This window comes from Protopterus annectens, chromosome 2.part2 (assembly GCF_019279795.1).
Source record: "Protopterus annectens isolate FY-2018-M chromosome 2.part2, PAN1.0, whole genome shotgun sequence".
NCBI lineage: Eukaryota > Metazoa > Chordata > Ceratodontiformes > Protopteridae > Protopterus > Protopterus annectens.
Window position 1 is genome coordinate 696,884,503 of NC_056730.1, and position 24,973 is coordinate 696,909,475.

Genomic DNA, 24,973 nt, shown 5'->3' on the forward strand with positions numbered 1-24,973 from the left:
TAAGCTGGAACACAGATTGATTGTATAGTCCCTGGCTTGTACTAGGTGATGCTTGGTGGTGGTGGTAAGGAGCCAGTCATCCAGATATGGAAACACCCGGAATCCTCTTCGTCTCATGTGAGACGCCACTACTGCCATGCACTTGGTGAACACCCTGGGGGCTGAGGTGAGGCTAAAGGGCAGAGCTCGAAACTGAAAATGACTGGCTCCCAGCTGGAAGCGCAGGTGATCTCTGGATGGCCTGGCCATTTTTATGTGGTAGTACGCATCCTTGATATCTATAGAGCACATCCAATCATTCGTTTGAAGAAACAGAAGAATCGATTGTAGCGTGACCATCAGGAATTTTTCCTTCTTCACGAAGGTGTTGAGTCTGCTGAGGTCCAGTATTGGCCTCCAGTCCCCTGTTTTCTTTGGAACTAAAAAGAACCTTGAGTAAGTTCCGGATCCTATTTGGTCCACTGGGACTGGCTGGATGACTCTTTTTTTCTAACAGCCTTTGTATTTCTATGGCTTCCTGATCTCGCAGAGCGGATGGAACATCTGGGAATCTTTTTTGGGTGGGTGGATTGTTCAGAAAGGGGATATTGTATCCTCTGGTTATTATGCTTTTTACCCAGGAATCTGATGTGAGATTTAGCCAGGCCTCCGGGTATAAAGCCAAGTGACCCCCGACTGCCTCCAGAGCAGGACAGCTGGGCCTCCACTCAGGAGTGCTGAAAAGGCTTCCCAGGGACAGAATCCCTGTCGCCCTGGTTTTGCGGACCCTTTCTGCTGCCTGGGCGGTGTCTTCCATTTCTTCCCCCTCCTCTGCCTCTGGAGGGGGTATCACTAGGTGCAGACTGGAAAGCTCCCTGAGTCTTCCGGAACCACATTTTTCTGCCTCTTTGCCCTTTGGGGTACGGTCTAGAGGGGGTGGAAAAATGGATCCCTACGGCAGACAGGGTCTTTCCTTCTTGCTCACACCTAGTGAGTGTCTCCTTCACTTTGGGCCCAAACAAGGAGGCGCCATCAAAGGGGGCATTAGCAAAGGAAGGCTTAAAGGCTTCCGCAAAGGAGCACAGGCACATCCAGGATTGTCTCCGCAGAGCAATCGTTGAGGCTGCTGCCCTACTCGAACCCTCAGCCGCATATGAAATGAGCCTCATGGACGAGTTAACTATCGAAGTAAGGGTGTTGAGCTGTGCTGTCACCTTGTCTGAGACAGCAGCATCTGTGTTACCCTGGAGGGTATCTCCCAACTCATTAATGAGATCTCTCTGAAGGCGCGTAAAATGCGTAAGGTAGTTCAGCGATCGCATGGCAAAAATTGCTGAGCTAAAAACGCGCTCTTCCCATACCTGTCCATAGTCCTAGAATCCTTGTTAGGAGGATGGACAGAGGAAGATGCTTCGGACATTTCCTTCTTGGTAGCTGCCGCCACCACCATAGCATCGACTGGGACTCCCTTGGTAAGGTAAGCTTTTTATCTTGGGGGGCAGTGATATATTTATTTGGTCTCCGAGAGACTGGTTCCACGGTATCAGGAGCCTCCCACGCCCTTAGAGCTATTAAATCCATTAACTCGAAAGGCGGAGTCACCCAGGAAGTGGAAGGTTGAGCCCCAAAGGCCTTCAGCAACACCGACTCGTCCTCAGTGGGGGCAAGTGTCTGCCAGCCACCCCTCTGTTTTAGAATTTCTAGGAAGTCCGCAAATGAGACATCCACGGGGGGGGGAACCGTGGGGACCCCTCTGACTCATCCAGGTCGGTGTCCGATGTCAATGATTCCTGTGGGGAATCAATGTGCCTCCTCTTGCACAATTTCTTCCTCGGGACTTCATCAGAGGTGGCATTTGGTGAAGCTTCCGAGGAACAGGGTACACCCTCTGGGGCTGGCTGAGGCATTGGGTCTCTACGCTTGGTGGGGATTGAAGGTGCAGAAACAGAACTCGGTCCCTTTGGGGAAGGAGAAGAGGTATCTGATGATGTGAGTGTCTGACCAAACAAAACCTTCCTCATGGCGACGGCACCGGAGCCCCGGGCCGAGGACTCCACCGGATCCGAAGAACACGGTAGCTTCCCGGGCACCGGAACCACGGGCTCTGACCCAGAAGACGGAGCCGAACTAATCTGCACCAAGGCCCCGAGGGGGAGAGTCGGTACCGAAAGCTCAGTTCGACTCTCCACCCCGGAACCCAGGAGAGAATGTCGGCTCCGAGACCCCTCGACGGGCTCCGAGGGTGTCGAGGTTAGTGGTGCCGAGGATGGCTTCGTATCCGGGGGATCCACAATTATCAGCTCCTCGACTCCTGGCTCCGATGACTCGATGGGTCTCGAAGGAGGATCTATAGATGTGATGGGGAGGGCTTCAAGTTTCGAAACCGCAATAAGTCTGGATAGAGCCATGTTCTCCATAAGCTTCTGCACCACTCGATCCACATCGGTGTCCGACATCGCCCTGGAAGAACGGGTCGAAGAGGTCACCGAGCAAAGGATTGAAGACGGAAGTACCTCTGAGACTGGCTCCAAGACCTGGGCCTCGAATCGAGACAACCATTCGATTCTCGTTTCCAAGGTCTGTGGAGCCGGTGACCGAATCTTAGCCGAGGTACTCGGAGATGAAGACTTGGGCTCCGATACCTTCGAAGACTTCGACCCCTTTGAAGACTTTGATGCCTGGTCCACCTTATCTAAGGTCTCTTGAAATTCGGGCTTTAAAAGGCCCTTCTTGATGAGCTTCCTGCGCCTCTCCATCATGACCCTTCCACTAAAGGAGTGACAGATGGAACAATCCTCCTGAAGATGGAGAGGGCCAAGACAGTAGACGCAGGAGGTATGATTGTCCGTAATGGACATTTTCTGACCATAGTGACAGCGCTTAAAACCTGATTTGGCTTTCTCTGACATGTTTAAAGCTAAGCACTAAGAAAGTATAAATGTATCTATTATAGAAAAAACAGCACCACAAAACACACTAAACTGTAGGAGTAAATACAAGACAGCAAACACCCTGAGTAAATATATATATATATATATATATATATATATATATATATATATATATATATAAAATATATAGCAAATATATATATAAATCTAAGAAAAAATTCTGCCAGAGCCCTGACAGAAATAAATGGCCTAAAGCCTAAGAGCAGTCGCTCCTACAACTAAGATTAAATATCAAGGAAGATATATATATATATATATATAAACACACTATCTAATCTCTAATAAACTTTTACAGCTAACTATTAAGGCAATATTTTTAGAAGTAATAACAAAAGTTTTACTGGCCCGTGCTTTCTCTCGAAGCGACCTGTTGCAGCGGCAAACTAGATCTGAGGGATAGTAGCAGGGGATCATGGGATAGGGACTGTGCCTCGAGCTTCTCTTAGATGCAGAGCTTGCGATGTGTCCAACTCGGAGCCGACGGTCGGCTCCGAACCCGTGCGTAAGAACAAACGGTGAGATCGAACAATTTCACATCTAGGGTTTCACCTAAGGTCATGCAACGGTTTGAAATCATTTGTGTTTTTCAGTAATAAGTACATATGGAAATATCGCTTATTTTCATAATTATGCATAAACGATTAGCAAACGTTTTTAGTGTAATATAAACCAGCATTTTCAGTGAAATGTTCTGACTCCCACATTAGTGTTGTGTTTAACACCATATATCTCAGTAAAATCAATGTCTCTCAGTTATGAAAATCTTAACATAAATGTGAAAATATGAATAATAAGTCCAAACAAAGATTAATTTCTCCACTGCAGGATATCCTACATTAACAATCTTATCCTCATTTTAACAATAGGCAGTATTAGAAAGGCCAAGGAGTTATTAGCTGGTAAGTCACTTGTTAAAGAAGTTAAGACTCCAAAAATTCTGGATGCCATAAGGAGGTATGGGGGAGAACTGGAAGTATAGAAAAAAGGTGTTATAGGTTTGAATGAGCTAGAAATACTTAAATTCAGTCAAGCATCTGTTTTTTGAGCTGATTTGATAAAATGCCACCCTCAAAAATACACTATTCTTTTTAGATACATCTTCAACCAAATAACGTACACAACTGTATAGAACTGTAGTCAAACCGCCTTCATATTACATAACCAGCTATTACAAATGCTTGCCTTGTTAAAGAATACAGCAACCTCTGACCAGGCAACTCCGATTAGTTCCTAAAATGGTTTGAAATTAAGAGCACCTAATGCTTGCTTTTAAATAGCATTTCTCTTGAAATCATATATGACACTGCTTATAGAAGATATCTTACTTAAGCAAAGATACTAATGCACAGTGCCATAACCAAATGAACAGAAAATATCTTTCTATACATAAAGTGCAGTTGAACTTAACATAACAGTAGATGTTAGAATGATCACTGCTGCAGCAGCCTTAGCTATATGGGTTATATCCTGCCAAGGATATAACAGCTGGGCCAGCTTCCAAAGCTTCAGGGCACCTTCCACACACACAAACTGTCAAGAAGCTTGAGCAGAGCTGACTAAAACACAAGTTTGAGCACAAAGCCCCTCAGAGCTTTCCTGCCAGCAGAGCGAGGAAGGCTGAGTCCTGAATGGACAATGCTATGTCCACACCCTGGCATAGAAAACACACTAAAATACAAGGAGGATGGAGGGTGTGGCTACTGAGCAGTGATCATTCGAACATTTACTATTATGGTATGTTCAACTTGCACAACTGTATCATGTTCTTCATATTGATCACTGCTGCAGTAGCCTTAGCTATAATGGGTTACCATAACTAACTATATTTGGGAGGTGGAAGAAAAAGGATCCAGGAGCCCTGGGAGAATGGTCCTAGCAATGCTTGATCTAGATAAACATAGAGAAGAAATCAAGCTTATAGTGCATTTTAAAAGTATTTACAGAGGACCAAGTAGCAGCTTCTAGAATACTTCAAGAATTCAACCCTTTCAAAACAGCCATACATGAAGCCAAGGCCCTGGCAGAGTGGGCCCTGACCCTGCCTGGAATAGATTTGCTATGGTGAGTATAACAAAAGGTAATAGCCTTAAACAGCCATTTGAAAATAGTCTGTTTTGACAGTGGTTGTTCCTTCTTCTTACCTTCAAAAGAAATTAACAATTGATAAAAAGATTTGAAAGATTTAGTTCTGTCAAGACAGTACCAAAGATGTCTGTGGGCATCCAAGGTAAGGAGTATTCTTTCTCTCTCATTTTTAGGTTCAGGAAGGAAAATGGGGAGTTGGATAGTTTGGCTTAAAGTAAACTAGGATACCATTTTAGGTATAAAAAGGACTGGTTTTCAAAGAAACCCTGTCACTGTGGAATAAGACATGGGGTAGACTCACTAAAAGAGCTTGCAACTCAGACACCCTTCTTGCAGAAGTCAGAGCAATCAGTAAAACTGTCTAGCTTAAGAACCTCATGTCAGCCACATTATCTGGTTTAAATGGAGCAAGTGTTAGCTTCTCTAACACAAAATTAATATCCTGAGGACAGGCCACCAGATCTTTTGGAGGCCTCTTATGAAAAACCCCTTTCAAGAACAATTTGGCATGAGCTTGCATTAAAAAAGGAAGCTCCATGGAGAGACATGCCAAAACAGCCAATAAATAAGCCTTAACAGAGGAACAAGAAATGCCATAGGACACTAATCCACACAAAAAGTGCAAAACCAGAGAACTTGGAAAACAGGTGCCTAAAATGAATTAAGATCCTATCATCCCTGCAGTCCATTGAGGATGGCTGATTTCAGAGTGTATTAAACACCCCTGATGTTCTGTTTGCAGATTCAGTCTGTAAAGAAGTCTGTGGTAATTGCCTCTTGCCATTTCCAAAAGAAGGGGCCAGAAGAATGTCACCACAATGATCTTGGGGGATTCCTTCTGAATCTTCAGAAGGATTCTGGATATTAGTGGAAGGTATATTACTGTCCAAAGAAATGGAAAGGCATTTGTCTTCCAGGCCCAGAATTTTGCCAGCTAAGCGTTCAGATAGGAGGCAAAGAGCTCTACGTCAGGAATTCCCCATAGACAGATCAAGTCTTGGAAGACTTCCTGATCTAGTTTTCAAAAGGGTCTGCCCTGGTTCTGCAAAGCTTGTCTGCTACACAATGTTGCTCTGACGGACTGTAGGATGCTTAGAGAGTGAGATTGTGCTTTGAAGCTATATCCCACGCTAACTTGGCTAGTCTGCAACGGGGATACAACCTGGTTCCCCCTTGCTTGTTGACATAACTGTGTTATTGTCTGTAACCACTTGAAGAGGTCCCAGAGACCAAAGATGGTTCAGATAGTTGAGAGCCTTGATCAAATCAAGCATCTCCTTGATATTTATGTGCTTGAATCTGTCTTTGGTGTCCCACACCACCTGCACTTTTATCCTTCCTCAAACTGCACCTCAAGCAAAGTACAAGGTGTCTGTTGTGACTGACTGCTTTGGAGCAGGAAGGGAGAACTGGATTTAAAGATATCTTGTCTCCAGCAAAAGACTTCTCTTTTGACAAATCCCAGCACTGGGAACTGAAAAGATAAGGGGTGTTGATGCTGGGACCAAACAGATTCAGATACCACTATATCTTTCTCATGTGAAATCTTACCAGGGGTATCACGAGAATCATAGATGCCATGAGATTTATAATCCTGACATATTCCCTCACAATGACTGAAGACTGAAAAACTTTAGAAAAGGATCTAAATAAAGATTTTTTTTCCTGTGAAAGATAACCTCTTTGAACTGAGGTGTCTAGTTGACATCCCACAAACAAAAGCCTATGTGAAGAGTCAAGACTTTTGAATGTTCTCTTGAAATCCCAGTTTGTGCAATAGGTCAGTCACCCAACAGATAAAGCAAGACAGAGGTTTCCCACAGCTTAAAAAAGACTCTGCAAAGATAAGCAAGTTGTCTAAATATGGAAAATGTGAATACCCTGTAGTCTGCAATGACCTACATTCGGAGTGAGACACTTTGTAAACACTCTTGGTGCAGTGGATAGTCCAAAAATAGGCAGAGAACTGATAATGTGATCCAGACGCACAAAATCATAAGAAACATCTGAAATTTGGATGAACAGGGATGTGATGAGCATCTTTAAGTCTAGTGCTAACAGGAAACTTGAAAAAGGAAGATAACAGTTTGTGTAACAACAACATTTTGAATTTGGGCACTACTGCAAACAGACTAAAGCAGGAAATATCTGGAGCTGGTCTCTAAGCATTTTCTTTCTTTGGCACTAAGAATATCCTTGAATAAAACCCCTTCCCCACCTGGGAAGAAGGAACTGGTTGTATCACTCCTCGGGACAGCATGTGATGAAAAACAGGTGGAAACAGGAGGAATTTTCTCCCAATGCCATCTGTAACCCTGATGAATGATTTTCAGAACCCCATATGTCTGAAACAATCTGCAGCCAAACAGAAAAATGGAGATTTATATAATTTCTGGAAGAGAAAAGGGGGCAGGGTGAGAGAGGGTCACAAAGTTTCTTGAACAATCACTCAGACTTGATGGACTGCCCTTGGTTTTTGGAGGTTTTAGACATCTTTTTGGATCCCCCTTGCCATTTCTTCTTAAACATCTCCTCACCTGAATCCCGTTAAAGCTGTTTATTCCATTTTTTGCCACAACTAGATGAGGATACAGAAACTCCCTTGGACAATTTAGAAAAAAGGGCTGAAAAGTCTTAAGAGATTCCCTGGATCAGCTTGCCCCTTTTATCACACTTTTTGATCACCTCTGCAGCAGAAGGCCAAACACTAAATCTCTACCCAAGGGAGAAATTAAAATCTCATTTTTACATTATCTGGGATGTTCTGAGAATGCAGCCAAGCAAAACTCATCAAAACAGCACTGGTGGCCATAGCCTTGGAAGACGTATTAAGGCAGTCACACAGACACTGTAAACAATGAGTACCTTTGCAACAGAAGTTATTTAAAGCAGAGTTTTTCCTCACAAGAAGAAACTGTTGATTAACATTCCTCATACCTTCATAATCTGTGAGAACAAACTTTACCATATGAGCCTGAAAATTAAATTCTGAAAATCAAGGTAGCAGAAGCAGACACCTTTTCCCCATACCTTAATAATTTTCCCATCCTTATTAGAAAGAGTAGGTTTGGAATTACCTAAATATTTAGCAACACTGAAATCAACTAAGACTATAGCTGTTACATAAGGTTTGGGCACAGTGAATACAAATTTAAAAGACTGGAGAACTGTATACATCCTGTCTACCTTTTTAGGGACAGCTGGCTGATTATCAGGAAAATTATAAGCAGTAAGACACACATCCTCTACAGCAGACAGGTCAGGAGGAATGTGTGCAGGTTCTGGAAAGTCCCTCAGTAACAACTCATAATATTTTCTGAGGGACTGAGAAACCTCAATATGCTCCCACTGAAAACACTGGGACATTCAAGCAATAGTCTCAGAAAAAGAGAACCCCCCACTGTGAGAATTCAGAAACTGAGAATCCTGAATCTCTTCAGGAAAAAAAGGAATCAATCTTAATTTTACCACAAGAAGGATCAATAGCCTGACTCAAACCCTGAGCATGCCCCAGTAAACTACTGCTATCCAAAGCAATTTGAGAAGTAGATGCTTGGTTTTCTGCTTCCTTTTGACAAGAAAAATGGGGCTAGCAGTGTTACTAATCGCAGCAGGTGCTTCCCCAGGGAAGGGCAGAGCATTCTGATTCAACAGGAAAAACCATCCTTATTCCCTCTCTCAGGACCAATAAGGCTAGCTCTCCCTTGACCACTGAGGGAACTCCAAAAGCCGCAGAGGACATGGCTAACTCATAGGTTCAAAGGGGCTATAGGAACTACACCACATGGATCTAGGGTAAAAAATTAGTGGTCTGTGTGGTATGAAGTACAACAAATGGCCACAGTAGAGTCACCCATATGAGTCTGAGGCAAACTGCTAGCCTGCGATGCCAGGGTACTTCTATGGGCTAGGCTTGTAAACGCTCCAGAGCCATTACCCTAGTACACACCTATGAACCTATGCTGTGGCTGCAAAGGCTGTTTGCTTAACTTTTTCTTTTTGTGGCTGAAAAAAGGACCAACTGTGGGACCAGTAGACTGCTCCATTGTCAAGCCAAAAATGATGCCTCTTTCCCAGGGAACAGGGAGCAAATGCTGATAAAACTACCATTCCAGAAAAGTTACTTTTTCACAGTAAAAAGCATTTTAAAACACCATGGCATCCCCACAATGTCTACACAGAAAATACATTTTCAGTTAGAATACACTACTTTAAACTGACAGAAAGAAACTAGTGGTCAGTTTAAAAGAATGTTACAGTTTTGAGATGGTCATTAAATAACACTCCTAACTTTAAAATAACTTTTCTAAAGAGGAAAGTAACATCAACAATATTTAAGAAAAATAAAAGTTTTTTCCCCAAACAGAACTTATCTTCCCAGCAAAGAACAGCAAAAAAGACAACCACTGATCATCAAAAGCCTAAGATGGCCACAGTCTTCAGCAGCAGTATAGCTCTGAAAGGGCTTCATGCCTATACTTGTCTTTCAGTCAGTTCACTTCAAGCTGCTTGACAGTTTGGGAGTATGGAAGGTGCCCTGAAGCTTTGGAAGCTGGATGGCTGTTATATCCTCGGCAGGGTATAACCCATATAGCTAAGGCTACTGCAGCAGTGATCAATACGAACATCTAAGAAAATAATGAAAACTAAAATACATTAACTAAAGCACCACCATAGCTCCGATCTTGCTGTTTGAAGTTTTCAGTTTATTTACGTACACAGAGGGTCCTAGAACTACCGATACTCTCTTAACTAATTAGGTGTAACTTCTCCCTATAAGATACTAGTTATTAATCTTGTTTAGTTAACTGTACATAATATAAATTTTCAAAATAGTTACACAATTACAACGTAAGAGCCATGTAAACAAAAACATAACGCTGCATTTACCTTATAAAGAACATTAAAAGAGTTAAGATAATAGTTAACTATAACTCCCTTTTAACATTAAATGCTACTGTAAAACGCATTAAATATACTTATCAATCAAGGGACATTAAAACTGCAGCTATTCCAAATACCAATCTTAAATTTTGTCTAATCCAAAACATACAAAGCACTGCTCTCCTTTCTGGCTAATGCTGAATAATATCACATTTTAAACAAAGTACACAGAACAGCTACACCTTAGGCAAATCCTGCGGTATTAATCATTGCATAATTATGTATCCCCAGAATCAATGTGTTTAGTATTTGTATTTTAAAGGCAAATATAAAAATGTCTATCTTAAAAACTCCCCAAAACATCCACGAAGAAAGCAAAGCCATGCATAAAACCAAAAAAATTAAACCAACAATTAACTATACAGCAGCACAAAAGTGCAGGAATACTAAAACAACATTTAAAAAACTTAAAAATTAAATATATTACATTGAAATTTAACAGAATAGCATTGTCACCTCACAGCAAGAGGTTCTCCAGATCAATTCTCAGTTGCCTTCTGTGCAGAATCTGCATGTCCTCCCTGCATTTGCGTGGTTTTCCACTGGGTGCTCTGGTTTCATCCCACACTCCAAAGGACATGTATTAGGTGAACTGGACACTCTAAATTGTTCATAGGTGTGAGTGTACATGCAAATGTGTGGTATGGAAGAAACCTAGACCCTATGTGCAAAAATGGAAAAAGGGGGTTTGGATGAATGCAATAGACTGTTAGCACTTGCTTTCAGATAAAATTCAAGTCCTTCTTCAAGCATCAAGAATCAATCACAGTAAAGTACAGTTGTGTACACTTAACCATAAATGTAGACGTTCAAGTGTTTTCACTGTTGCAGTCATCACATGTGGGTTATCTGCTTGCAGTAGCCCTCAGTTGGCCTGATTATTTAAGTCTTGGGGCCTGCGTTGGTTGCTGTCTCATCTTCTGTGACGTCAGGTAGTCAGGGGTTTAAAGCATGCAGCCGATGCCATTACATCAGTTTTTCTTGCCCCAGATGTCAGGTGCCCCCCAATGGGAAGCAATTAAAGACATATATATATATATATATATATATATATATATATACACATATATATATATATATATATACACACACACACACACACACACACAAGGTTATACCTCCAACACAAAAGCAAATACGCCAAAAAGCTTTTAAGCATAGTAAAGGAGAGTACAGGTATAGCCAAAAGAAGTCAGGGGGCTGGAGGGAGGGTAAACAGGACTGCAACAGTGAATACACTCGAACATCTACATTCATGGTAAGTGTACACAACTGTACTATGTTCTTCGTGTTTCACTGTTGCAGTCATCACATTTGGGTAGATTCCCAAAGCTAAGGATGGGAGGAGGAATTTAGATAGCATTAGGACCAGCTATAAGGCCCTGCAAGACTGCAGTGGCAAAGCCAGCTCTGGATTTAGAGAAAATTGGTAAATGGTAATGCCTGGTGAAAGTATGTACAGAACTCCATGTAGCAGCTTGTAGGATGTCCCTGGTAGGGAAACCTCTGAGAAAGGCTGTAGAGGTAGATGCAACCCTGGTTGAATGGGATCTAATCCCCGGTGGGATAAGTTTTCCATGGTGCTTGTAGCAGAAATCAATGCAATGGCCTATCCATTTAGAAATGGTTTGCTTTGAAATAGCCTTCCCCTCTGCCTCTGCAACAAATGCCATCAGCAGTTGTTCAGATTTCCTTTGAGGTTTAGTTCTGTCCAAGTAAAATCTAAGTTGTCTGTGCACATCTAAGGAGTGCAGTATCCGTTCCCCTTTGTTCTGTGGATTAGAAAAGGAGGTTGGCAAATGAATGGACTGATTAAGAGCCACACTGGATAACACCTTGGGCGTGAAAGTGGGACTGGTCATGAGGGACACCTTGTCCGCATGAAAGATGATGAAAGGCTCCATTGCCATAAGGGCCTGTAATTCAGATACCCTTCTTGCTGAAGTGATTGCTAAAAGGAAGGCTGTTTTCCAAGAAAGGAATTTTAACTCTGGACTTGCAGTTGGCTCAAAAGGAGGAAGAGTGAGTTTTTCTAATACAAAGTTAATGTCCCAGGCCAGAGTTGGGGATCTCCTGGGTGGTCTTACGTTTTTGGCCCCTCTGTGGAACTGTTTGAGCAGTGGATGAGAGAAGAGGGGTGGCTCTGTGTTGTAATGAGCTGAAATGGCTGAGGCGTGAATTTTGATGGAAGAAAAAGAAAGGCCCTTATGAAGCATCTCAGTTAAATATTGAAGAATCTGAGGTAAATTGGGCGCTGCTGTGCCCATCCCTTGAGTTTGATTCCAGGCACAGAATCTTTTCCATTTTTTAGCATAAGATTTTCTAGTACTAGGCCTCCTTGCCTCCAAAATGACATCCAAAACTTGTTTAATGAGGGATGGTAACGGAGAGATTAGGTAATTAGCCAGGCTGCCAGGTTCAGGGTTTGAAGCTGAGGGTGCAGAATCTGGCTCTACTGCTGTGACAGCAGGGTAAGGGTCTGAGGCAGGTGCCATGGCACCAGCAGTGACAAACTGAGCAACAGGGGGTACCAGTGTTGGCGTGGCCAGTCTGGTGCAATCAGTATCATCCTTGGTTTGTCTTGTTTGATCTTTAGTAATACTTTGGAGAGGAGAGGCAGAGGAGGAAAGGCATAAACTGATAGATTTTTTCCAACTGAAGGACACAGCATCCACTTTCCAAGCTTGTTTGTGGGGAGTCCTTGTGCAGAAATTGTCCAACTGGTAGTCCTGGGGAGAGGCAAACAGGTCTATATCTGGGCCCCCCCATTTGTTTATCAACATATTGAAAGTTTTTGGATCCGGTTTCCACTCGTATGGGACCATGAGATTTCTGCTAAGTTCGTCTGCCAGTGTATTTAGTTTTCCTGGCAGGAATTGAGCCTGTAGATGCACATGGTAGCTCAAGGCTGTGTTCCACAAGCCATGGCTAGTCTGCAGAGGGGGTAAGAATGGGTACCCCCCCTGCTAGTTTATGTACCACATAACAGTGGTGTTGTCCGTCTTTACCATTAATTGTCCTGGAAGAATGTGGCCCTTGAAAGCTGTCAGAGCATTCTGTACAGCTAACATTTCTTTTTGATTGCTATGCAGGTGCATTTGACTTGGGTTCCATTTGCCCTGAATGCACATCCCTGCCAGGTGAGCCCCCCATGCATAGTCTGAAGCGTCTGTTGTTAGGGTTTGGGTGGCGGGGGTAGAGTGAATGGTAGTCTCTTGTTTTGATGGCAGGCCTCTGCCCACCAAAGGAACTCTAACCGTAGGTAAGGTAGGACAGGAATCATTGCTCCTAGATCCTGAGAATGTTGACACCACAGGCTTTTTAGATACCACTGTAGTTTCCTCATATGCAGTCTTGCATATGGAATTAGTAGAATGCAGGAGGCCATGAACCCCAAGGCTTGCAGTATTTTCTTGCAGATAGCAGGGTTTTTGTGGCCATTAGTATGAAGTAAGTTTTCAAATTAATTTGTTTCTCTGGCGTGAGGAAAGCCATCTGGGAAGTTGTGTTCAAGCTTGCTCCCAGGAATATAATTTGTTGACAGGGTACCAGATGTGATTTATTTTCGTTTATGGTGTACCCCAGACAAGTTAGCACCTTTTGTACAAATGCCAGATGATTCAAAAGTATGTCCTGGCTTTCTGCATGATTTAGACAATCATCCAGGTATGGGTATATCTGGATATTTCTTTGCCTGCAAAATGCAATGACTGGAGCTAGGCACTTTGTGAATACCCTGGGTGCAGTAGATAAGCCGAAGGGCAGTGCAGAGAACTGATAGTGCATGTAGCTTGCTTTGAAGTGTAGGTATCTTCTGCAAGATTTCCTGATTGGGGTGTGCAGGTAGGCTTCCTTTAAATCCAGTGTTGCCAACCAGGCATCTTTGCCTAGCATAGGAAGTAACAGGTGAAGAGTTAGCATCTTGAATTTTGGAATCACCAAAAAGGTGTTTAAGATAGAAAGGTCCAGGATAGGACGCCATGTGTTGTCTTTTCTGTGTACCAGGAAAAGTCTTGAGTAGAAACCTTGTCCCCTTTCCTCTTCTGGGACAGTTTGAATAGCCCTTATACTTAAGAGAGAGAGTACTTATTTTTGAGCCTCTGCCCACTGATTTGGGGATAGATCTGGCCAACCGTTTGGGGTTGGTAACGTGTGGAAGTGAAACATGTATCCTTGGGAAACTATATTTAATACCCATTTGTCCTGGGTAATGAATTTCCAGTTTTTTGCCTGCATTGCAATCTTTCCCCCTAAAGGAGCAGACAGTTGAGAAGTGCTTGGAAGTTTTAAAGTTAAGTCATTGAGACAGTTTACCATAGGGGGAGAGTCTAACTACTCCCTGATTTGGAAGTGGGAGCCCCCCACTGCTTAGTCCTGTGCGTACCCTGGGACTGAAGCCTGGGTGTTCTGCTGGGTCTGGGTTTGGACTGAGAGGGCCTGGAAGAGGCAGGAAAAGACCAATTCTTGGGGGCCAATGCCTACTAAATCTTGGAGGTTGTACTTGTAGGAAATCTTTAACAGTTTGCATAGATTTAGCTTTTTCCTCCATCTTTTTAAGAACTTCTTCTGTTTTGTTGCCAAACAGGTGGTCCTGATTTAAGGGAGCATTCAGTAATTTAGCTTTAACATGATCTGGCAAAGATTGCTCTTTAAGCCAAGCATGCCTTCTAAGTACAGACCCAGTGACAGCAGCCCTGCAAGATTACTCTAGTGAATCAAAACCACATTGCAAAGTATGCTTTCCAACCTGTTCAGCAGAATGCATTAAATCCTGTAAATCCTTATTTTCAGCACAGTCAGGAATCAACATAATTTTCTGTTTAAGCAAGCCAATAATATGCTGCTGATACTTTAACATATGAAACTGGCAGTTTAAGGCCCTAATAGCCAAAGTTGCAGAAGTGTATACCTTCTTACCCAATCTATCCAGCGCCCTGGAGTCTCTATCAGAGGGGTAGGATTTTTGGCAGTAGTAGCCTTGATGGCCTTGGGTCCCCGTGAAATTGTCTCAGGATCCGCAGTAGGATTTTTAAATAGGAACTTGTGAGAGTCAGTCAGGAACCCTGTAATATCTATCAGGTTTTCTGGGAGCAGGAGGTAAACAGCCAGGGGCCAAGTTAGATTCCGAAAAGGCATCATCAACAATGTCTAGTACAGGAGGGATAGCTAAAGGCCTGTGTTGTGGCAGGAGAAAGAAATCCCTAAGCCTCTTTTTAGAATCAGAGTAATCCTGGCTTTCCCAGCAAAAGTGCTCCCAAAGAGTATGCAGGGTTTCACCAAAAGAGAAATCCTCTGGAGGGAAGCAGAGGGAATACAGTCCTCTGCATCAGAATCCTCATAGGTAGATAAGGGTAAATCCTGGTCATCAGAAGAAACAGAAATTTCAGAATCCTGGTCAGAAGTATCATAAGTAAATTCAGTCCTAGGTCTCTTAGAGGGGGAAGGCTGGCTTCCCCTGATTAAAGTAATAAGGTCTTCAGCCATTCTTATCATTTGTTTTTTAGGCATAGAGGCCTGACCATGCAGTCTGGGCATCGGTGTTCTAGGCATGGATTGAGTTTTAGGCCTTGAAGAAGAAGATGGCGTCGGTTTAATATGCAAGTCAGTAGGCTTGACTACACTCTCGCGGCATACTGGACTCCGAATGGGTCTCAGTAGAGGTCTGTGAACCTGAAGTAGCGGGTATCAGAGGCTGTGAAAGCACCTGAGTACCAGCGAACTGGCGGCTGGCTTAGGAGAAGCATCGTCAGCAGCTTTGGACCTAGGCGGTCTCTTGTCTTTATCTTTGCATTTTTTCAGAATGTTGGTAGTCGGATGGCTTACCGAAGACATATCTGGATAATTGAACTGAGTGCCAAAATATTTAGAAGCGAAAATATACCGACGACGAATAGTTCGCTGCTTAAATAAGGCACAAAACTGACAGCGAGGTACATCGTGGTCAGGGCCTAGGCAAGGAATACAGTACGAATTAAAATCTTTGTGAGGTATTTGCTTTCCACAAGAAATACAATTATTGACTTTTACTGACACTGGTTTAGAGCAAGAAAAAGTTTCCCCAACGGGGTACTTAGCTTATAGTTGAAGTATTCGGTTCTGAAACTCGAAAACGGAAATTTCAGGAGTTGGCCGACCGGCACTTGCGAACTGCTTCTGCTTTGGGCACCGCACAGCATGAAAGACTGATGTAATGGTGCCGGCTGCATGCAGAGAGCAACCGACACAGGACCCAAGACTTTGATAATCAGGCTGACTAAGGGCTACTGCAAGCAGATAACCCAAATGTGATGACTGCAACAGTGAAACATGAAGCACATCACTAATTTTAAACAAAAATTTAAGTCACATGACAGGTTACACTTATAATGACAAAACCCTAACTAAAATCTTAATATGTAGTGTTTGCAAACCCTTCTGTATCAAAATTACATACAGTGTTAAATAATAATTTGCATATAACAATAACTTAGCACTTACACCTGCAAATGTAATACAAGTATTTCTTCAGGCATTAAAAAATCAACAGTAGAATAATTTTGGTCAGGAACTTATTCATATAACCATTACAGTTAAAAATCATGTATGAATCCCTAACTAAAATATTAATATCTGTTATTTGCAAACCATTTTGAATCAAAATTATACATAACCATTTTACATATAATTAAAAATGTTACATTGCACATTAAAATTAACACTTAAGATTACATTTTTATATGCATCTTTCTGTAGAATGGTCTTAAAGACACAGCATCATGAAATTTTAAAGTCCAAAGTGGTGAAACAAAATTTGTCCTTGTGCTTTTGTTTCTACCTGTATGGACTGTAATTGACATCTGCAGTTTTAGTTCTGCAAATATAAATTTAACATTAACTTTAAAAAATTCAATTCTGAAGCAGGCTACATCAATCACAAAAGCAAATATCCTTTCTAACATCTGTCTCTTCATAGCATGTTAGCAAGTGGAATTACAAGAACCACCCTCGCTCATATGGTTCCTCCTCTAGTGCAAGGAACAAAAAAAAAAAAAGCAACCAACACCAATGAAAATTCAACTGCTAATGTTCCACTGAATGATTTATTATTTTCTTGCCCAAAATAGCAAATAAATCAGTTTCCTCTCAGTACCTTCCTCAGTACTGCAGGTGACATAGTGACTTAATTATGGGCGCAGCTGTGACATATTTTTCTGCAAAGCCTTGGTAATTTGACAGAATACTCGATAAAACAAAGAAAAAGTATTTATTTTAATACTAACAGGCTCCAGGATTGTTTTTGTACACTGGACAAGTTTGCAGCATTTCACTGTCCTTCTACAAGAGGAGTGTGTGACCTTGGGCTTTACAGAGTTAATGTCAAGAGCATAAGTCATCATTTGTCTCAATTTTACTTTATGTTCTACTAAAAAAAATATTTTGCCACTTTGATGATTTAAAATATGTCCTTTCCTTCCTAGCCTTGAGCTAGGTTCATACTCTGGAAGTGGTTATCTTTTTTTCTTTGCAGAGATTAGCATCCTCAAAACATGCTATGTGATAATGCTTATCTGGGTAGCAGCAACTGGTGTATGCCTCGTGCAGAGACATGAAAATGGAAACCCACCATTACTATGAACAAAACTGAAGAACATACAAAGCTTTTATACTTGATCTTTATGTCCAATTCATTTGCACAATTCAGATATAATTACTACCCAATTTTTCTTAAATCACCACCTCTCATTGAAAGCTTAGCTACATGTAAAACCAGAAATTTATATTCTACATAATGCTAATCATCTGGATTTCTGTTTGCATCGCATTATCTCATTCAACTTCACTTTTCATTTTGTCTTCCAAATCATCATGTCATCTCCACTTTTCATTAATTCCATAGATATTAGCTACGTGTTTTTCCTAATATCCTGACCATCACATTGGCCTTGAATAAACACCTGTAATATTAACAATACCACTGAATTTAAACTCAATAAAAGGAGATCTGAGTACGTCTAAACACGTGAAGCACCATAAAACATTCTTCAATACGAGAATTTGTTTAACGTTTTATGCTGTTAAGATAGTTCATCAGATTTACACAGATCCAACAGTATTATCCATAGTACATTTTCCAAGGAAAGTTCCAGTAACTTTGTTTAGCAGAAGCAAGCAGATGAGAAGAACAGTGCAATAGGTGCAATAAAAAATGGACTAAGCCAGCTCAATGGATGAACAACTCTGTTACTAAAGTAAACTTTGGTAAAACATTAATTAGTTCATTAGAAAATTCATTAAACAAATGAAATATTAATCCATAAAGTGCTTTGAATGAGAAGGAATGCTTCGTTTTTAATTTTAAAATTAGTGTTTGTATGAGATTAAAAATAAAATACACAAAGCATAATTTTCAGAACATACAACAGAATATGAAAGGCATGTTTGCTGACAAAGAAGAAAGCACATGTTGCATGGCTTAAATAACTGTTTAGGTGCTGGCGTTCCATTAATTCCTGAGCACATCTATCAGGAAAAACTGCAAGAGGTGCACAATTATGTTAGTATTAACATTATGCCCTGGACAAAAAGTCAACAAGTTTTAAAGGTTCAAAAACTAATACTTGACACAGGTCCTACATAAGCAGCAACATAAACAGGATCAAACAGCAATGATTAGGCTAAAAAAAAGCACTGTCATAAGATGTACAGTTTAATGTACATCTGTATTATACAATTACCACTTAGTGGTGTTTTCTAGTATTTCAGGGAATAATAACAATACATACAAGAGATATTAAGCTAGATTACTTCTTACATAGTTAGTAAAATGCTTTTACTAATCTGGTGTGATGTCAGCAAAAATCACAGAACACTGCTCACCACATTAGTAAGGAAAACATTAGCTAGTGTAGTTTACACTTGTATCTTTCCAAAGTGAAAGCCATTTTCTCTACAAAGAAATGTTACCCATTTATGATATCAAGTCCTGTAGCACTCCTAAGTTGTCGTAATTAAAAAAAAATATATATATATATATATATATATATATAAACACTGTAAAATAAATGGTCTACCTGTAGCTGAATGCAGTACAGTTGGGACTTTATAAGTCAGCTTAAAACATGCTTTTGCTCCTATGAAGTCAATGAGAAAAGCCGAGAGCCCTGTTAGTATGGCGACATAGCAGCATAGAGCCATACCAACCAGAAGCACAATGCCAGTATGAGTGAGCAGATGAGCAGAATCTGAAAAGCAGAACAAATAAAAAATGTGATTAGTGTAACACAACTAAAGTACATCCTTAGCAATTTACACTATTAATTGTTACTGGCAGTAACAGGGAAGCACAGCAGTACGTAGGCAAGAAAGTACAGTTTTGTACCTACCATAAATGTAGATGTTCGAGTGCTGATACAGCTGCAGTAATCACAGATGGGTTCTCTGCCATCAGGCGGTCCCTCGGTCGGCCGAATTCCAAAGTCTTGGTCCGGCGTCGGTTGTCATCGCTTTCTCTTCTGACGTCAGTGAGGCCAGAGTATATAAGACACAGCCGACGCCATGTTCTTCAGTCTTTCTTGCCCCAGATGTCAGGTGCCCCCAGAAGGAAGGCAATATCTAAATAGTGCTTATATACATATACAAGCAATGCAATATAATCCAAAATCAGTAGTAGCAAGCAAATAAAACATAGCCGGATAACCCAGTCAGGTAGTATGAAGAGGTTGCTAGGCCTCATGCCTTTACCAAGTGGGGAAGGAGGGAGGGAAACCTGTACTGCAGCTGTATTAGCACTCGAACATCTACATTTATGGTAGGTACAAAACTGTACTATGTTCATCGTGCATACAGCTGCAGTAATCACAGATGGGTAGAATCCCAAAGCTATGCACTGGGTGGTAGGTACTAGGAGGAACTGGGTTGAGCCAGAATGCCCTGCAAAACAGCAGTGGCAAAGCCTGCTCTTGTTCTGGAATATAAAGGCAGATGGTAGTGTTTTGTGAAGGTATGTACAGAACTCCAGGTGGCGGCCTCCAAAATATCTTTGTTAGGAACTCCTCCGAGGAAGGCTGTAGAGGTAGCTGTGGCCCTGGTGGAGTGTGATCTGATACCTGCAGGAACAGATTTCCCATGATAGGAGTAACAAAACCGTATGCAGTGGCCTATCCACTTTGAAATAGTCTGTTTTGTAACTGGCTTCCCTTGAGCCCCTACAGCATAGGACACAAAGAGTTGTTCTGATTTCCTGAAGGACTTTGTTCTGTCCAAATAATAACGAAGCTGCCTATGGATGTCTAAGGAGTGTAGCAGCCTTTCCCCTTTGTTTTGAGGATTGGGGTAAAAGGTGGGTAGGTGTATGGCTTGATTTAAAGCTACCCTGGATACCACTTTAGGCATAAATGATGGGTTGGTACAAGGGAAACCCTGTCCTGATGGAAAATGAAAAGGGCTGCACCGCCATGAGGGCCTGAAGTTCAGAAACCCTACGAGCTGAAGTGATGGCCAGAAGGAAGGCTGTCTTCCAGGACAAATATTGCAAATCTGTTGAGGCAGCTGGTTCAAAAGGAGGCAATGTTAATTTTTCTAGTATGTAATTAAGATCCCAGGCTGGTATTGGTTGTTTCCTTGGTGGTCTTATATTCTTAGCCCCTCTGAGGAACTGTCGTAAGAGTGGGTGAGAAAATAAAGGAGGATCCGTGTTGAATTCTGCAGAGATGGCTGAGGCATGGATTTTTATGGAAGAAAAAGAAAGTCCACTGTTCAATAGCTCCGCTAGGTACTGTAATACCTGAGGCAAGTTCAGTTTTCTATGGTCCTGGCCTTTTTTCTCATTCCAAGAGCAAAACCGCTTCCATTTTGCAGAGTAAGCTTTTCTAGTAGCTGGCCTTCTGGCCTCCAAAATGACATCCTGTACCTCCTTGGAGAGTAGGTTCTGTTGTGGTGTTAAGGAATTTTCCATGCAGCGAGATTGAGTGTTTTCAGCTGACTGTGAAGAGTTTTGTAGCTGTGCTGAGTCAGCAGAAGAGGCATTAGAGGCAGGGACCAGGGAGGAATATGTGTTAGGCTCCTCAGGAGTGGGTACCAGTGTTGCCTTGGCCAATCTGGAGCAATCAGTATCATCTTCGGTTTGTCTGTTCTTGCTTTCAAAAGCACCTTGGGCAGAAGAGGCAGAGGTGGGAATGCGTAAACTGTCCATGCTGTCCAACTGAATGAAAGGGCGTCCACTCTCCAGGCCTTTGGGTGAAAGGTCTTTGAACAAAACTTTTCCAATTGATGATTCCTGTGGGAGGCAAAAAGATCTATGTCTGGCCACCCCCATGCTTGGATTATTTCTGCAAACACCTGAGGATGTAACTTCCATTCATGTGGATCTGTCATTTTTCTGCTTAGATTGTCTGCCAGTGTGTTTTCCAATCCTGCCAAGTACTGTGCTTGAAGTTCGATTTGTCTTTCCAGAGCCAAGTTCCAAAGAGTCATGGCTAGTCTGCACAAGGGGCATGAATGTGTTCCTCCTTGTTTGTTTATGTACCACATTACCGTGGTGTTGTCTGTTCTTATCAGTAATTGTCCTGGATGCAGGAAGTCCTTGAAAGCTGTAATTGCATTTATTACTACTGGCATTTCTTTTTGATTGATGTGAAGGTGCTTTTCTTTTTGGGACCATTTGCCCTGAATGCACCTGTTCGTCATGTGCGCCCCCCAGGCGTAGTCTGAGGCGCCTGTGGTTATGACTTGTTTTGCTTGAGGCTTGCAGAATGGGAGGCCTTTGTTTGCTTGACATGCTTGGGCCCACCATAGAAATTCCTTTTGCAAACATGGAATTATTGGTATTGTTGTTTCCAAACTGTGACTGTGTTGAGACCATAGGTTTTTTAGGTACCATTGAAGTTTCCTCATATGCAGCTTTGCAAATGGGGTTAATAGAATGCAAGATGCCATGAATCCCAGAGCCTGCAGGATTTTCCTTGCAGTAAACCTGGTACTTTTTGCTAGTATTTTGAAGTACTGAGATAGTTGCCCTTGTTTTTCTGGTGTAAGGTAGGCCATCTGGGTGATTGTGTCCAAGTTGGCACCCAGGAAAGTTATTTTCTGGGATGGTGTTAGCCTTGATTTCTCTTTGTTGATTGTATATCCCAGAGAAAGCAGTAACCGTGTCACATATGCCAGATGTTCCAGAAGTATGTTCTTGCTGTCGGCTTGGATCAGGCAGTCGTCCAGATAAGGGTAAATTTGTATCCCTTGAAGTCTGCAGTAGGCAATCACTGATGCCAGGCACTTTGTGAATACTCTGGGCAGTAGATAAGCCAAAGGGCAATGCAGAGAATTGATAGTGGATTGAACCTGCAAGAAATCTGAGGTATCTTCTGCAGCTTTGTCTGATTGGGACATGCAGGTATGCCTCCTTGAGGTCCAATGTTACCAGCCAGAACTCCTTGCCCAGCATGGGAAGAAGCTGCTGTAATGTGAGCATCTTGAATTTTGGTACGAATAGAAATGTGTTTAGGGTGGATAAGTCCAAAATGGGTCTCCAGTCGGTTCCTTTCCTTGGTACCAGGAAAAGTCTTGAATAAAAACCTTGACCTTGTTGGTGAGTAGGTACCTCTTGAATAGCTCACATGCTTATGAGCTTTGAAATTTGCAGTTGTGCCTCTGCCCTTTGATTTTGTGGCAGGTTTGGCATGCCTCTCATTTTTGGAAGAGTGTGAAATTGAAATTTGTAGCCTCTGTTTATAATGTCCAGGATCCATTTGTCTGTTGTGACAATATGCCAATTGCTTGCAAATAGTGCTAGTTTTCCTCCCAAAGGTGCTGCCAGCTGAGACATGCTTGGCATGGAAATGAGGGAGTCATTGGGTTTGCTTCCTGTATTGTTGTGCACTGTCTTCGCCACCTCTTGGTGCTGGAGTTTGCCATTGTCGGCCTCCATATGATCCTTGTGATTGCCCTCTGCCGCTTGTGCGTCTGTATCTACCTCTTTGGGGCTTGTCAGTGGCTGGAAAGGACCAGTTTTTTGAAGGCCAATTTCTGCTAAAACGTGGTGGTTGGACCTGTAAGAAAGCTTTGACAGTTTGCATAGATTTGGCTTTTTCTTCCATTTTCCGTAGTATCTCCTCAGCATTAGTACCAAACAGCACATCCTTTTGTAAAGGAGCATCTAGAAGTTTAGCTTTCACATGATCTGGTAAATTTTGTTCCCTAAGCCAGGCATGTCTGCGAATGACTGATCCTGTAGCTGCCGCTCTACTTGAGGCCTCTAGGGCATTATAACCACATTGTAAGGTGTGTTTACCCACTTGTTCTGCACTATGCATCATATCCTGTAACTCCTTTAAATCTTGTTGTTCAGGTTGAGACATTTTGTTCCTCAATTGTGATAACAGGAACTGTTGATATTTAAGCATATGAAACTGACAATTTAAAGCCCTCATGGCTAGGGTGGCCGAGGTATAAACCTTTTTCCCCACCTTTCCAAAGATCTTGATTCCCTTTCTGCAGGAAGTGGATTTTTGGCAGTGGAGGCCTTCAATCCCTTGGGGCCTTGTGAAATGGTTTCAGGGTCAGCATTATGGCTTTTGAAGAGAAATTGGTGAGAGCTGGGTACTCTGTAATACCTATCAGGTTTGACTGGTGCAGGAGGCAGAGAATCCGGGTTAAGACAAGCCTCGAATAGACATCATCCAGTATGTCCAAAACGGGGTATAGCCAGAGGTCTGTGTTGAGGTAACAAAAGAAATTCCCTAAGTCTTTTCTTGGAATCTGAAAAGTCTTGGCCTTCCCAATGGAAGTGTTCCCTCAAGGTGTGTAAGGTTTCCCCAAAGGAAAAATCCTCAGGAGGGGATACAGAGGGAATGAACTGTTCTGCATCCGAATCCTCAAAAGGAGAGTAAGAGTGTTCCTCTGCATCAGAATGTTCTGATAAAATGGATCCCTGATCAGAAGAGGGAGAATCTTCCTCCACTCTGGGTCTCTTGTCTGGAGGGGGTTGAGAACCTCTGATAAGAGTAATTAAATCCTCAGCCATTCTAAGCATCTGTTTTTTAGGCATGGGACCTGGAGATGGGCCCTGTACAACAGGCCTCATGGGCTGCCTGGCTGCTTTGGATTTAGTAAAGGCCTTAATTGAAAAGGAAGATGAGGGCCTAAATACACCATGGGTGGAGGTGGACCTGTCCACATTAGTAGGCTCAACATTAGCAGAGGCGTCGGTTGTAGTCTGGGAAAGGGCCGAGGACCCAGCGGTCTCGGGTACAGAGGACACCGCCAAAGAAGTGTCGTCGGTAGTCAGGGACTGCAAAGGTGTCTCACTGAGAACCGCACCATGTGTAGCCTGTTTTGGCGTGGTGTCGGCGGGGACCGGGGGCCTCGCGTGTCGGTCCTTTTCCTTGCGTTTTTTGGTCAAAACGGTAGTCGGAGTGTCCGACGACATTTTATAATCAAAAGCTTTACCAAAGTGCTGGGTGAACTCCGCCCGACGCTTAATAGTGCGTTTATTGAAGGTAGCGCAAAAGCGACAGCCCGAGACGTCGTGGTCTGGGCCCAAACAAGGTATGCAGCGGGAATGGAAATCCTTATGCGGTATTTGCTTCCCACAAGAAATACAATTATTAACTTTTTCTGACATCGGTCTGAGGCAAGAAAAGTTTCCCCAACGGGGTACTTAGCTTTAGTGAAGACTTCGGATTCCAAAATATTCGTAATTCAGGAGCTGGCCGACCGGCACTTGCGAACTGCTTCTGCTTCGGGCACTGCGCGGCAAAAAAGACTGAAGAACATGGCGTCGGCTGTGTCTTATATACTCTGGCCTCAATGACGTCAGAAGAGAAAGCGACGACAACCGACGCCGGACCAAGACTTTGGAATTCGGCCGACCGAGGGACCGCCTGACGGCAGAGAACCTATCTGTGATTACTGCAGCTGTATGCACGATGAACATCAGAAAAAGGAAAGAGAAAGGTACAAAAATTTCACAAGGTACAAAAAGAGCAAAAAGCAAGCCAATATAAGGGCTCTCTTTTACTCACCGTGCTGACCATGTAGCA

The 24,973-nt window shown here is 42.5% G+C and overlaps 1 protein-coding gene across 1 annotated transcript in view; it reads right to left on the reverse strand.

The window, feature by feature from the left end:
- LOC122795769 (transmembrane protein 127-like) overlaps window positions 1-24,973 on the reverse strand; it is a 369,642-nt gene that overhangs the window by 193,751 nt on the left and 150,918 nt on the right. Inside the window, exon 2 of the mRNA XM_044064092.1 lies at window positions 19,010-19,180. Coding sequence (XP_043920027.1) covers window positions 19,010-19,180 — 171 coding nt within the window. The remainder of the gene's footprint in view (window positions 1-19,009; window positions 19,181-24,973) is intronic.